Source organism: Carassius gibelio, chromosome A4 (genome assembly GCF_023724105.1).
Source record: "Carassius gibelio isolate Cgi1373 ecotype wild population from Czech Republic chromosome A4, carGib1.2-hapl.c, whole genome shotgun sequence".
NCBI lineage: Eukaryota > Metazoa > Chordata > Actinopteri > Cypriniformes > Cyprinidae > Carassius > Carassius gibelio.
In genome coordinates, this window is record NC_068374.1 from 6,790,714 (window position 1) to 6,805,894 (window position 15,181).

The following is a 15,181-nucleotide window of genomic DNA, read 5'->3' on the forward strand; positions in this document are numbered from 1 at the left end:
CAAAAAGTCTTTATTTTTATCATATTTATAAGAGAAAGATAGTCTGCACCGATTTTTCCCGGAAAAACACGAGCGCCTAGAGGCGTGACGTGTGGGCGGAGCTAAAGAATCACGAGCGCCAGTTGCTTTTGAGTTGAGAGCGTTTGGAAGCTGTGACACAGATCCAGAGGCTGAAATTTAACAAGAGCAGCATCAGCAAAGGCGGTATGCTATGTGGTATGTACTGAAACTGTATATATTTGCTTAGCGGTTTTGGAAAATGACTAAGTTCCACTTTATGTCGTCTTTTTTTTTTTTTTTAAGCTGTACATGTGGAAAGTGAATTTTGATGACAACACCGCATGTCGTTTACTTGATGTGCTTACGCGCTGATAGCTAAGTTAACAACACAGAGATATTTGAAGCAGTTTTACTCACCGCATGTGGTTCCAACACACGATCGTGACCCTTTCCGTTGGGACTGCATTATCCTTAAGAAATAAACGATGTGCAATCCGAAATGCAGGGAACAAACAAAAACACTTGCACAACTCCATTGATGCTCTGTAAAAATAAACTCCATCCACTGGTCCCTTAATGGCGTTTCTCTTTTGGTAATCTGTGCAGGGTTGTCTTGCCCTGGTAACCAAAAACACACTCCTTTAGTGACATTTCGCGACACTCTCGCTCTGATCAGGCTGTGCTCAGCCTCTCAGTGCTCTGCTATACGGGAGCGCGCGCTCTTCCGGCAGAAGTGCCTCAGGACCCATATAAGGAAATTCCGCTCCATCTAACGTCACACAGAGCCATACTCGAAAAAAACTTTCCGAAACTTGTGACAAACCGGAAGAGGTTTTTTTGGAACAAAAATACTCCTTCAAACGTACAACTTAATTTTTGAAACTTTGTCCATGTTTAGCATCGGAATCCAACTCTTTAACAGTGTAAAAAACTCAGTATGCATGAAATAGCATTTCACCCCCCCTTTAATATTTTTATTTTTGTTTTTATGTTTGAGCTTATATATCTCTATTACCATAACAGTCTGAGTGATTCTGATTCCTGAACAGTAAACTTTGAAGTGTCAGCTTTCTGAACAAAGGTTGATAATGTATCTAGTCAGAAAGAATCATGAGCAGAAACCTTTTTATTTTGGGTATGTCATTTCTGTCTCCATGCCAAAAAATGGGGGGGGGGGGACTGGTAAGGGGTTAAATGCAGCCTAAAAATCCTTTAACGGATTGTGATATTAAAAGCATATTAGTATGTTATGTGTAAACCAGGTTAAAGGGATGGGTCTTTAATCTAGATTTAAACTGCAAGAGTGTGTCTGCCTCCTGAACAATGTTAGGTAGGTTATTCCAGAGTTCCACAGTTGATTTTGATATTCTAGGTATTATCAAATTGACTGAGTTTTGAGAATGTTGCGGACGTGGAGGATTATAATGTAACAGGAGCTCATTCAAATACTGAGGTGCTAAACCATTCAAGGCTTTATAAGTAATAAGCAATATTTTAAAATCTGTATGATGTTTGATAGGGAGCCAGTGCAGTGTTGACAGGACCGGGCTGATATGGTCATACTTCCTGGTTCTAATAATAATGTCAATGTCAATGTCAATTTTATTTATATAGCACCATTTCCACAACACATGGTTGACCAATGTGCTTTACATAAAACACACACCACAGTTGCACAGTAAAGATAAAAGTAAAAGTTAAAAATTAAATGTAAAAATTAAAAAGTACCACAACCATTTAAAATAATTTAAAAGAAATAAAAACTATAAATTAAATCATGGTAAAACACAGTGCTTCAGCCAGAAATAAAAGCTTTATCAAACAGATAGGTTTTTAATCTTGACTTAAAAATGAACACAGAGGGAGCTAATCGAATGGAAGAGGGCAACTCATTCCAAAGTCTTGGGGCGATAGATGAAAACGCACGATCGCCCCTGGACTTCAGCCTCGTCTTTGGTGTAAACAATAGTCTCTGGTTTGATGACCGGAGAGATCTTGTTTCACTGCGTTCAATTAAAAGTTCAGATATATACGAAGGGGCCATACCATGTAGTGACTTAAACACGATTAATACAATTTTAAAATCAACTCTATAGCGTACAGGCAGCCAGTGTAAAACTGGAGTGATATGATCCCGCTTACGAGACCTGGTCAGAAATCTTGCTGCTGCGTTCTGAACCAGCTGTAAACGAGAAAGAGCTGTTTGACTAATCCCAGCGTACAGTGAGTTACAATAATCTAATCTGGAGGTAATGACGATTAGATGTATCACTTTTTCAAGGTTTTTAAAAGATAGGAAAGGTTTTACTTTAGCAAGAAGCCGCAGTTGGAAAAAGGAAGATTTAACCACAGTATTAATCTGTCTATCAAATTTCATTTGCTCATCAAATACAACACCAACATTTTTTACATGTTGCTTAACATATGGTGATAACTCACCCAAATTTGGAGTTGTAGAAGTCACAGACACAGAGGGTTTAAAAACAATCAATTCTGTTTTGCTCTCATTGAAATTTAAAAAGTTTAGAGACAACCATTTCTTTACATCACTCAAACAAAGCAATAGTGCATTCAGTCCATCCAGTGCATTCCGTTTTAGAGGCAGATAAACTTGTGTATCGTCCGCATAGCAATGGAACGATAGCCCATGCTTTCTGAAAATAGAGCCAAGAGGGAGCATATAGAGAGAGAAAAGAAAGGGAGCTAAAATTGATCCTTGAGGAACTCCACTGGTTATCGCAGCTTTACTTGAGGTACGATCTCCTAACTTCACTGAAAAGGTCCTATTTGTCAGATAGGATCTAAACCACTGCAGGGCACTGCCAGTAATGCCGGCACAATATTCCAGTCGATCGAGAAGTACAGCGTGATCGACAGTATCAAATGCAGCGGTGAGATCTAAAAGGTGTAAAACTGCATAGTTAACTGAGTCACATGTTAACAGTATATCATTTGAAACTTTCAGCAGTGCAGTCTCAGTAGATTGATGTTTTCGAAACCCAGATTGGAAAACCTCAAAAGATCAAATGTTCAGCCATAAAAGATTGTATTTGATCAAGAACTGATTTCTCAATAATTTTTTAAATGAAAGACAAATTAGAGATAGGCCTAAAATTTGTCAGAATAGTAGGATCCATACCCTGTTTTTTAAGCAGAGGGCGAACAGTTGCATGTTTAAGCGACTCTGGAAAAGCACCTGTTTGTAAACAGCGATTTATCAAAGACAGAAGATTTGGAACAACCACATCTATAACTTGCTTAAAGAAGGGAGGGGCATTACATCAGTTGGGGAACCAGATGCTTTCAGGTGATCCACTATTTCTATCAGATGGTTATCTGTAACAGGAGTAAAACAACTAAAAACAGCAGTACAACTAGAGAGAGTTGAAGGGTCAGATGAAACTGGGTTTAGCCCCATTCTTAAGTCATGTGTCTTCTGTACAAAGAAACAAAGAAAGTCTTCACAGGAAACTAATGACACTTCTATATCAAGACCAGTGGAGGGGCTGATGGTGGAATTTATAACATTAAACAGAGTTTTCGGTTTATGACAGTTCTCGTTTATAATGTCAGTGAAATAAATTGATCTTGCCGTTTTCACTGCTTTCTGATATTGAGTTAGTGAGTCTCTGAACATTTGCATTGTAACCTGAAGTCTGTCCTTCCTCCATTTTCGTTCAAATCTTCTGCAAATACGCCTAAGAGTGCGAGTTGTGTCATTAAGCCAAGGCTCAGATTTCGGTTTATGGAGATGAGTCTTTAAAGGTGCCACTTGGTCTAGAGCATGAACACAGGTGGAGTTAAAACTGCGAAGTAGTTCTTCAGCACTTGAATCGGTGTTTAGAGCGTCACTTTGTAGCAAACCTTCACTAAAGGCTGAGCGAAAAGCTTCTCTGGTAGCTGATGTGATAAGCAGAGACTGGCGAGCCGAATACATCGGCGTAACAGTTTTGTTAAAAGATGGAAATGTAAACATAATAGTCTTGTGGTCAGAGAAACCATTTTCACACACCTCTAGTTCATTCAGAGAGCAGCCGTAAACACCTCTAGTTCATTCAGAGAGCAGCCGTAAGTTAGCACTAAATCCAGTGTATGGCCATGCTGATGAGTGGGTACATTGATCTGAAGCGTCAGATCAAATGCATTTAGCAGATTGATAAACTCCTTTGCTAAGGAATCAGCTGCACAACAGACATGAACATTAAAGTCCCCAACAATCATTACTTTGTCATATTTTGCAATGAAATCTCCCAAAAAGTCAGCAAAATCCTTCAGAAAATTCGAATTAGGTTTTGGGGGACAATAAATCAGTGCAAACAGAACAGGGTCACATAGCTCCAGAGTAAACAACTGTAGCTCAAAGCTTTGGTATTCCTTTGAAACTACGGGACGGCAGGAAAAAATGTCTTTATAAACAGAGGCCAGACCACCACCTCGTCCCGTTGTACGCTGTGAATTTAGGTGGCGAGCAGAGAAAAAGTCATTTATAATGAAAGTCTTGTTTACTACCGACCTGGCATTAATCAAAGCCATTCTGAGCAGCGCTGGAAGTTCAGGAGAGGCCGCAGTTTGTTTCGCCCGAGGCAGCAGCCGAAGATTCCCGGACACACTCCTCCCCGTGCAGGGCGAGGCGCACGAAAAACCGGGAGCGGCACCAGCGAGGTGGGAAACACGGGAACAATCCAACCATGCACTGGCTCAAGGGAACGCCAGCGTGGGTAGCACCTTCATAAAGCTCCCCGGGGAAAAACGCGACTCCCGATGGAATCGCAGGTAGCATTTTAGCTTAACAGCTAAGCCACCCCGTCGTCCACGTCGTCTCTTTCGCCTTCTGCCTGGCAGGGAGCAAGGCCAACGGCGTATACAGTCCGGAATTGACTTCAGAAAGGGAGGTGGAGCACCATGAAAACTGATGAGTTGTTTATATGAAATTTCTTCCAACTTTAAAAGAGTACATCGGTCATATGTTAAAACTGGTGAAGCACACTGTGTTAAACACTTCATAAATGAGCTTAAAACAAACAAACTCAGGACTATGCTGAGCGATAGACGGCATGCCAACCACAACGGTGCCATCTTTAATGCAATTAAACTCAAGTTTGAGTTGTTACCCTCTGGTCACTCTTAATAACTCTTGCTGCTGCATTTTGGACTAGCTGTAGTTTGTTTACTAAGCGTGCAGAACAACCACCCAATAAAGCAGTACAATAATCTAACCTTGAGGTCATAAATGCATGGATTAACATTTTTGCATTTGACATTGATAGCATAGGCCGTAATTGAGATATATTTTTGAGACTGAAATATGCAGTTTTACAAATGCTAGAAACGTGGCTTTCTAAGGAAAGATTGCGATCAAATAGCACACCTCGGTTCATATTTGATGACGAAGAATTGACAGAGCACCATCAAGTCTTAGACAGTGTTCTAGGTTATTACAAGTGGAGTTTTTAGGTCCTATAATTAACCCCTCAGTTTTTTTCAGAATTTAGCAGTAAGAAATTAGTCGTCATTCAGTTTTTTATATCGACTATGCATTCCACTATTTATTCAAATTGGTGCGTTTCACCGGGCCGCAAAGAAATATAGAGCTGAGTATCATCAGCATAACAGTGAAAGCTAACACCATGTTTCCTGATGATATCTTCCAAGGGTAACATATAAAGCATGAAGAGTAGCGGCCCTAGTACTGAGCCTTGAGGTTATCCATACTGCACTTGTGATCGATATGATACCTCTTCATTCACTGCTACGAATTGATGGCAGTCATATAAGTACAATTTAAACCATGTTAATGCACTTCCACTGATGCCAACAAAGTGTTCAAGTCTATGCAAAAGAATGTTGTGGTCAATTGTGTCAAACACAGCACTAAGATCCAATAGCACTAACAGAGAGATACAACCACGATCAGATGATAAGAGCAGGTCATTTGTAACTCTAATAGGCCGGGTTCACACCAAGCTGCAGCAGAGCAGAAGCAGCGCGTATTTTTTTCGGTGCCTATGTTAACAGATGAGAGTGTTCACACCGCACACAGAGGCTATGCGGCAGAGCGTAGCAGAAGCAGCAGTGTCGCGATCGTTTCGGCGCTGGGTCTATTTTTGCTGCGCCGCTGACGCTCGGTTAAAGTGAAAGTACACATTTGATTGACAAAATAAATATGATTTCATACAAAAAGCACATCTAAGGTGTTTTAACAAGAACTGGAGTATGTTAGGAAATAAAATTAATATAAAAATATATGTATAGAAGATAAAGTGACAATATCAATGCCAAAATACACATGTACTGAAACGAAAAAGGAATTTTGCCCAAAATTTGCATTAATGATATCTACTGTGTTCTTAGCAAATTACATAAAAAAATTTATGATATTTAAAATCACATTTGTCTATTTTTTTATTATAATTTTTATTTTAATTATTATTCTATCTATCTATATATATATATATATATATATATATATTTTTTTTTTTTTACACAAAATCTGTTAAAGTACTTACAGTTCTATCCAAAAATAAACTTTTTTGCCGAAATACAAAAACAACTTTAAATAATTTATATTGCTAGTTTAGCCTTGGAGATTTATTTATTATTAGTAGTAATCTTATTCGTATAAATAGGCCTATATATTGGCAGAAGAATGGATGTTGTGTTGACAATCATAAACAACAGCACGTGGTGTCACAGGCGGTGATCTTAAGAGTGCACCTGGAAAGACAATAATGAACGACACTCATCTAACCGTGGAAGTTGAGAAATATCAAGTTCTTTATGATCCACGCAATGTACTTTACAAAGACTTGCAGGAGAAGGAAAAAGCATGGGATGAAGTTCTGCTCTGCTGCAGCTTGCGGTGTGAACCCGGCCTAAGGAGAGTAGTCTCAGTACTATGATACAATCTAAATCCTGACTGGAAATCCTCACAGATACCATTTTTCTCTAAGAAGGAATATAATTGTGAGGATACTACCTTTTCTAGTATCTTGGACAGAAAAGGGAGATTCGAGATCGGTCTATAATTAACTAGTTCTTTGGGGTCAAGTTGTGTTTTTTTGATGAGAGGCTTAATCAGTTTGAAGGTTTTGGGGAGATATCCTAATGACAATGAGGAATTAATAATAGTCAGAAGAGGATCTATGACTTCTGGAAGCACCTCTTTTATGAGCTTAGATGGCATAGGATCTAACATACATGTTGTTGGTTTAGATGATTTAACAAGTTTTTACAATTATTCCTCTCCTATAGTAGAAAATGAGTGGAACTGTTCCTCAGGGGGTCTATAGTGCACTGTCTGATGCAATACTGTAGCTGACGGCTGAATGGTTACAATTGTATCTCTAATTGTATCGATTTTAGAAGTAAAGTAATTAATAAAGTCATTAGTGCTGTTAGGTTGGGAAATGTCAACACTTGTTGAGGCTTTATTTTTCGTTAATTTAGCCACTGTATTGAATGAATTGTTATGTTTGTTTTCTTCTAAAAGAGAATAAAAGTAATCGGATCTAGCAGTTTTGAATGCTTTTCTGTAGGATAGGTTACTTTCCCGCCAAGCAATACGAAATACCTCTAGTTTTGTTTCCCTCCAGCTACACTCCATTTTTCGGGCTGCTCTCTTTAGGGTGAGAGTATGCTCATTATACCATGGTGTCAGACTGGTTTCCTTAACCTTCCTTAAGTGTAAAGGAGCAACTGTATTTAAAATGCTAGAAAAGAGAGAGTCCATAGTTTCGGTTACATCATCAAGTTCTGAGGATATGCTAAGGAATTCAGAAACATCAGGAAAATAACTTTAAAAGCAGTCTTTTGTGGTAGAAGTGATGGTTCTTCCATACTTGTAACAAGAAGTATAATTTACAATTTTGGCTATATTAAGTTTGCACATAACTAAATAATGATCTGAGATATTATCACTCGGCTGCATAATTTCAAGACTATCAACATCAATTCCATGTGACAGTATTAAATCTAGAGTGTGATTTCGACAATGAGTAGGTCCTGAAACGTGTTGTCTAACCCCAATAGAGTTCAGAATGTCTATAAATGCTGATCCCAGTGCATCTTTTTCATTATCAACATGGATATTAAATTCGCCAACTATTAAAACTTTGTCTGCAGGCAGAACTAATTCGGTTGTAAAATCACCAAACTCTTTAATAAAGTCTGTATGGTGCCCTGGTGGCCTGTATACAGTAGCCAATACAAACATCACAGGGGATTTATCATTAACATTTGTTTCTCTGGATAATGTTATATGAAGCAACATTACTTCAAACGAGTTATACATGAAACATAGCCTCTGAGAAATCCTGAAAATGTTGTTATAAATTGAAGCAACATCTACACATTTGCCTTTTAGATGTGGCTCGTATTTATAACAGTAATCTTGGGGGGTGGACTCATTTAAAATAATGTAATCAGCAGATTTTAGCCAGGTTTCTGCGAACAATGTACAGGAATCCCTGAGCAAGACGCATCCATTCTTACTGTCCTCGATTAAAGTTTGGATGTGTGTCTCTTATTCTGAAATCTTTTCTGTCAGCCTAACTATTTCCCTGCATTTATCACATGTGAATCCCTCATCAGCGACAGAGATAGATAAACTGTATATGTGGCAAGAGGTGCAAATAACAATAGCAGGAGAAGCCATTACTCACCGTGCTTGATGAAATATACTTACCACAGTTGTTTGATGAACTTGTGAAAAACTGGAGCGAGAGAAAGGAGAGGAGAAAAGAAAACAGCGATAGGTTCGAATGAAAACGCTAATGACAAGCTAACGAGTGCTAACGCAATGCAGGTGCACTGCACTCATGGATATAAAATAAAAGTGAACAATCAAAATTAATCTGATAAGATTGATCGATAAAATCAGAAATATGGTGTGAATTAAGTTATATTTTATCACTTTAACCCTCTTGGCGCCACGGTCGAGTTTACTCGACAAGATGAGGCACTGAATAAAACGGCCGATTTTGTCAAATGGGGTGTCAAATTTCATGCGACTTCATCTCGGACTCAAAAAAACCTCATGCTTCTATACAAAATCTTTGAGCTAGAGCGCATAGAATCAGTGCGAACAAAAGCGGAGCTAGTGTGAGAGTGTGCCTTTTTATCAGAGCAATATTGTCAACGTCAGCGAGTATTGGGATTATATTATTATTGTTATTATTATTATTATTATCTAATGGTATCAATAAAGCTTCAATAAACCCACAATGAAGTGTTGGGACTTATATTCGCGGACACTGATTCTGAAGGGGAATATCTGCATTCAGAAGATGACGGTGATACTGAAAGTGAAAGTATAGCCCTACACCAAGCACAGACGGTGAATCCTTTGCCCAATGTAGATGGTCCTTTGCCAAATGTCAGAGGTGTGAACAATGTTTGCCAGGGTCGGAGTGTTCATCGCAAAATTAGCAGGCGTGTTAGTGTATGACATGTATATTTGTCTTCTGACCGCACTTCTCCACAATCACGGCGACAGTATTGTAGTGGAGACTTTGTCTAATGCAACTGGGTATGTTAGAAGAGGTCAAAGTATTCATAGGACAGTTAGGGGGCAACGTGGAGGCAGGGTGGGGAGTTGCAATGACACTGATACTAGTCCGAGCTGTGCACACTCGGCGCGTGCGCGAGGCAGATCTGGCCGCGCTGCTCGTAGCAGGAGCAGAGGCGATGTGACACAGGGCATAGCTTTTGAACGAAACAGGTCTTGTCTACTTGTTTTTGTGTGTCATATGAATAATATATATGTGCCCCATACATGGAATCAGAGTGCCTGCTGTATGTAGTAAATTGAAAATCTCTACAGCCGCTACTTGCATTCGGTTTGTTTCTACCATTTATTAGTAATGATTTACACAGTTTGTTTACTACTTACTATTTATCTGAGCATTCAGTATTGTGCAATATCGCACACAGAAGGTGAGGGACATTTTGGGGGGAAAGAAGTGCTGCATTTTATCATTTAAACATGTGACTTTTCATGAAAATTCTATAATTCAAGATGGCCACTGCCATATAACGTCATAATATGCAAATTAGATGGGAAAATGTAATCCCTACATAAACATTGGGTCATCCTTAATATTTGTATAATTGACAGAAAGTCTCTATCTTTTATCACTTTTAAGATATAGCCTTTTGAAATTAAGATGTCAAAATCGAACGTTTTAGGAAAAAACCTCTGGCACCTAAAGGGTTAAACAACAGAGAGTGATAGTAAGATAAAGATTCTGTAGACTAAACAGCTACACAGAACTATGATCAGCTGCACCAAGGCCAGCAAGACCAGCAAGGCCAGCAGGCCAACAGGAAACAAAGAAAACACTGTCCAACAGCGACACCCGCAGTCCTGGGCCCCAAACATTACAGACCGTTCTGAAAGAAGAATTTATGCAAACATGTATAAAATGGTTTAAAAACTTTAACAGAGGTGCCTTGAGGGTATTTAAAAGGTCTGCCCCCCACGTAAGATTTTTCTAATTACTAGTCGTTCATTTGTCATTATTCAGCTAATCAGAGGTTTATATTAAATTTACATCTCTAATTCATAATGAGCCTTAATATATTCTGCGCTCAAGCAAATGCATTAAGTTTGCCACAAAGAACAGGAAAAGCAGACTAATAATTGTGAAAAATTAGACATTTTAATTATTTATTAATAAACAAATGTTTATTGTCGGCTGCAAGTCACAGTGCTGGCTCTCTCCACATGGACATGCCTTTAAAGAGAAATGCAACCTTGACAGATTACATAATGCTTTCATTTTGAATTGATTCGTTTAAAAGACATTTCAAGCTTTCTGTAGATATATTTATTATGTATTTGAGACAATCCCCATTTTAAGTTATTTAATTATCAGGAAAATTGTCAGGGAAAAATAAAGTGATCGACAGGGCGCCTCCCTGTCGCATTATAAATTTTCGTACAAACACTTGAATATGAATAATAATTCACATTTTGCATATGCATTACAAAGAAAAAACTTTTTTACATGCAACTATCCAAAATAAATAAATAATAATAATAAATAAGTAGACAAATAAGAATAAATGCTGTGCGTAGCACTCAGCATCAGGCAGCAAGGAATATCATAAATACCTGCATTTAAAAGTGGCTGAATTATTATTATTATTTTTTAGTTATATGAAAGCAAGTAAAGAAGGCTCCCTTTAAAATCACTTAAGTTGTCAATTAATGAAGCTTTTATTTACATCGTGTGCATTTTGTTGATTATAATGAGAGAACTTGAGTTTAAATGTGAGGACCTTTTATTAATCAGTCCATTCTTTAGAGTTTTAATGATTATGCTAAATCGTGCAGGTTTAATTTATTCATTTCTTGTTTTAATTAGGCCTAAATAATGGTAAACGAAATTACAGTGCCTCACGTTTTACTAAAATAAAGGAAATAATTCATAAAACATGCAAAAATTTCTTAATCTGTGTACAGACAAATATCTTTTTCCCAAAAAATTTAAATAAAGGCAGCTCACTTAAATAAACTACCACTTTTAATTCTCTGATGCCATAATTTCTTAAGAATAATATTCATATTATATAAATAATACTGCACACCTAGTTATTGTGTCAAATCTAAAATATGGATCTAATTCTGTGTAGCTTAGAGAAAATATAAGCACAGGCTCATAGGCTTGACATTTATCCTGCTTGAATTTGTTCTAAGAAACGCACATAACTTTGTAAGTGATAAGCTTTCATCTGTGAATATTACATATTTTAACTACAGTGTTTTTCTTTCATTTTTCTTGACTGCAGCTGTCTAATTTAACACATTGATGAGGCAAAGCTGACATTATTTCGAAAATGTGCTTTGATGTGCTTGTTTGCTAACTTGTAGTTAAAGCCACACTCAGCGGTCAAAAACTGCAAATGCACTTTGCAGACGCAGCGGCGGTGGTATGCCCAGCGGTGGAACCACTGTTTTGGATGGCCACCTACTGTATCAGTAAATATTGGGGTAGGGATGTAAGCACTCAACTTTAACATTGCAAATGATATGGAGTCGAGGCCTGCTGCCTTCATGCTGTTCTGCTTATATAGCAGATTCCTGACTTCATTTTCTTCTATTTTGTAAGGAGGAGTCATAGTACTGTGCCAGGAGGGCAGCATCAGCTGTCCCTCAATTGTATTGTCAAATCTACTATAGAGTGCATTAAGTTCATCAAGCAATAATGTCTTCATAGATGACTGGAGGTTTTACCTTATAGCCTGTGATCTGCTCCAGATACTTCCAAACATCATAAGTGTAATTGGTTTTCAATTTTCCCACACTGAGTAATTTCCCTTTGCTTTTTTTAACAGCAAGTCACCTTTAATAATTTTATAAAGCTCTTTATGCCCATTCTCAAATGCTTCTCTCCACAATATTTTAATTTCCTGATTAAACCATGGATTATTATTGTTGTATGGTAACAGACTTTGAGGGTAAGGATATCATCTCACAAAAAGCTTACATTTGAGGCAACGAGCTCTGTGCACTCATCCAAATCATAGGATAGACCAAAAGAGTGTCGTCTAGGCAGTCCATTAACATATCTATTTCATCAACAGACCATTCTTTGACACTTCACTTAATTGGTATAATACCAATTTACTTCAATAGCCAAGAATGAGAACAATTAAAGTATAGAATATAAAAAATATATAAAAAAAATGGCTTTAATAGGAAACCTTGCCATTCATTCACATTCATTGTGTTGTTGTTTTTGTTTTTGCTGTGTGGATAGATACTATCAGACTGGAGACCCGCGGCAGGATTCTCACCAACCAGTAGATTATGAACTACAGAGAATCAAAGACCAACATAAAACCAGCATGAAGAACAAATATGAGAGCTTATTTGAGGGAATTAGCCTACATCAAACCATGCTGAACAGGATCTACACACAGCTCTACATCATAGAGAGAGAGAGTGAAAGGGTGAATGAAGAACACGAGGTTTTTCAAATGGAGAAAACAGCCAGAAAACAACACTCACAAGACACTCCAATCTGCTGCAATGACATCTTTAAAGCCGTACCTGAACCAGGATGTGAGGACAAAGACTTAATCAAGAATGTTCTTACTAAAGGCATCGCTGGAATCGGAAAAACTGTCTCTGTGCAGAAATTCATTTTAGACTGGGCTGAGGGAAAGGTCAATCAAGATGTAGATTTTATGTTTGTGCTTCCGTTTCGAGAGCTGAACTTGATCCGAGATCATCAGTACAGTCTTCATAGACTTCTGCTGGACTTTCATCCTGAACTTCAAGATCTGGACTCACAGATTTATGAGAAGTGTAAAGTTGTGTTCATCTTTGATGGTCTGGATGAAAGTAGAATCACACTGATGTTTTCAGATGATCAGAAAGTTTCTGATGTAACAGACACTTCATCAGTTGGTGTGTTGATAACAAACCTGATGAAAGGAGAGCTGCTTCCCTCTGCTCTTATCTGGATCACCTCCAGACCAGCAGCAGCCAATCAGATCCCCTCCAAATACATCAACCGTCTGACAGAAATACAGGGATTCAATGAGCCTCAGAAGGAGGAGTATTTCAGGAAGAGAATCAGTGATGAGCATCAAGCCAGAAAAATCATCTCACACATCAGAAAAACAAGAAGCCTCCACATCATGTGCCACATCCCTGTCTTCTGCTGGATCTCATCCACTGTGCTTCAGAAGCTCCTGGAAGAAGATCTGTGTGCAGAAATCCCTCAAACTCTGACTGAAATGTACATCCACTTCCTGCTGATCCAGATCAACATGAGGAATCAGAAGTATGAAGAGAGAGATTCAGGGAAATTAGTGCAGTCCAACAGAGAAGTGATTGTGAAACTTGCTGAACTGGCTTTCAAACAGCTGATGAAGGGCAATGTGATGTTCTATGAAGAGGACCTGAGAGAGAGCGGCATAGACGTCACTGATGCCTCAGTGTATTCTGGGATTTGCACTGAGATCTTTAAAGAGGAATCTGTGATTCATCACAGGAAAGTGTACTGCTTCATACATTTGAGCTTTCAGGAGTTTCTAGTTGCTTTTTATGAGTTTTACTGTCACCTGATGAAGAACTTAGAGTTTTTGGATGACAAACATGATAAGAAAAACACATTGTATGAGCTATTAACGTCAGCAGTTGATCAAACCCTTCGGATTGAAAATGGACACCTGGATCTTTTTCTGCGGTTTCTGCTAGGCATTTCACTGGAGTCCAATCAGAAACTCTTAGAGGATCTACTGACACACACAGAGTACAGCTCAGAAACCACCAGAGAAACCACACAGTACATTAAAGACAGGATCAAGAGATTTTACTTATCAGCTGACAGATCAATCCTTCCGTTGAATGATTGTTATAATCATCTTTCAGCTGACAAATCCATCAACCTGTTTCTCTGTCTACTTGAAGTAAATGATCAGACATTATATAAAGAGATCCAGGAGTTTCTGGAATCAGACAAACTCTCAAATAATAAACTCTCTGCTGCACATTGCTCAGCAATAGCCTACATGCTTCAGATGTCAGAAGAGGTGCTAGACAAGTTTGATCCCATGAAATACAACACAACAGATGAGGGTAGACGGAGGCTGATACCAGCTGTGATAAACTACAGAAAAGCTCTGTGAGTATTAATTCATGTCAGAGATACTTTACTTTCATATTCAATTCAATTCAGTTCATATTAATATAGTAGGTGGACAACTGGAATGGGTTATACAACCGCGTGTACCGCCGCTGCATGTTAAAATCATACACGAAACTACTGCCAGGTGGTGCAAAGGGATGGATTGCGAACTGAATGTAATTTTAAAATGTTGGTTTGTAAACAGAGATGAAAGGAAGACGTAAAACAACAATTACATTATAATATAACATTGCAACATCCATAAAAACCATAAAAAATTACAGTGAGTTAATTTCAAAACGTGGGATAGTCTTAGGCTAAATAGGTTGTTAAATTCCAATACCTAAAGAGAGACCTATATATATATATATAATGTAATGTTGGTTCTTTAATCAGCGGTAAATTCCCTCAGGTGCGTGATTTCACATAGAGCAGCTGTTACTACACGGAGCCGTTGTTAACTGAGAAGATGGGCAAATAAACGCTGAAAATGAAGTGGATTTGTGCATCTTTTCAGTTAACAATGGCTCCGTGTAGTAACA

The 15,181-nt window shown here is 38.1% G+C and overlaps 1 protein-coding gene across 2 annotated transcripts in view; it reads left to right on the top strand.

The window, feature by feature from the left end:
* Positions 1–15,181, top strand: part of LOC127966922 (NACHT, LRR and PYD domains-containing protein 3) — a 177,773-nt gene that overhangs the window by 52,435 nt on the left and 110,157 nt on the right. For both annotated transcript variants that reach the window (XM_052568283.1, XM_052568284.1), the window contains one exon: positions 12,762–14,636. In XM_052568283.1, coding sequence (XP_052424243.1) covers positions 12,762–14,636 — 1,875 coding nt within the window. The remainder of the gene's footprint in view (positions 1–12,761; positions 14,637–15,181) is intronic.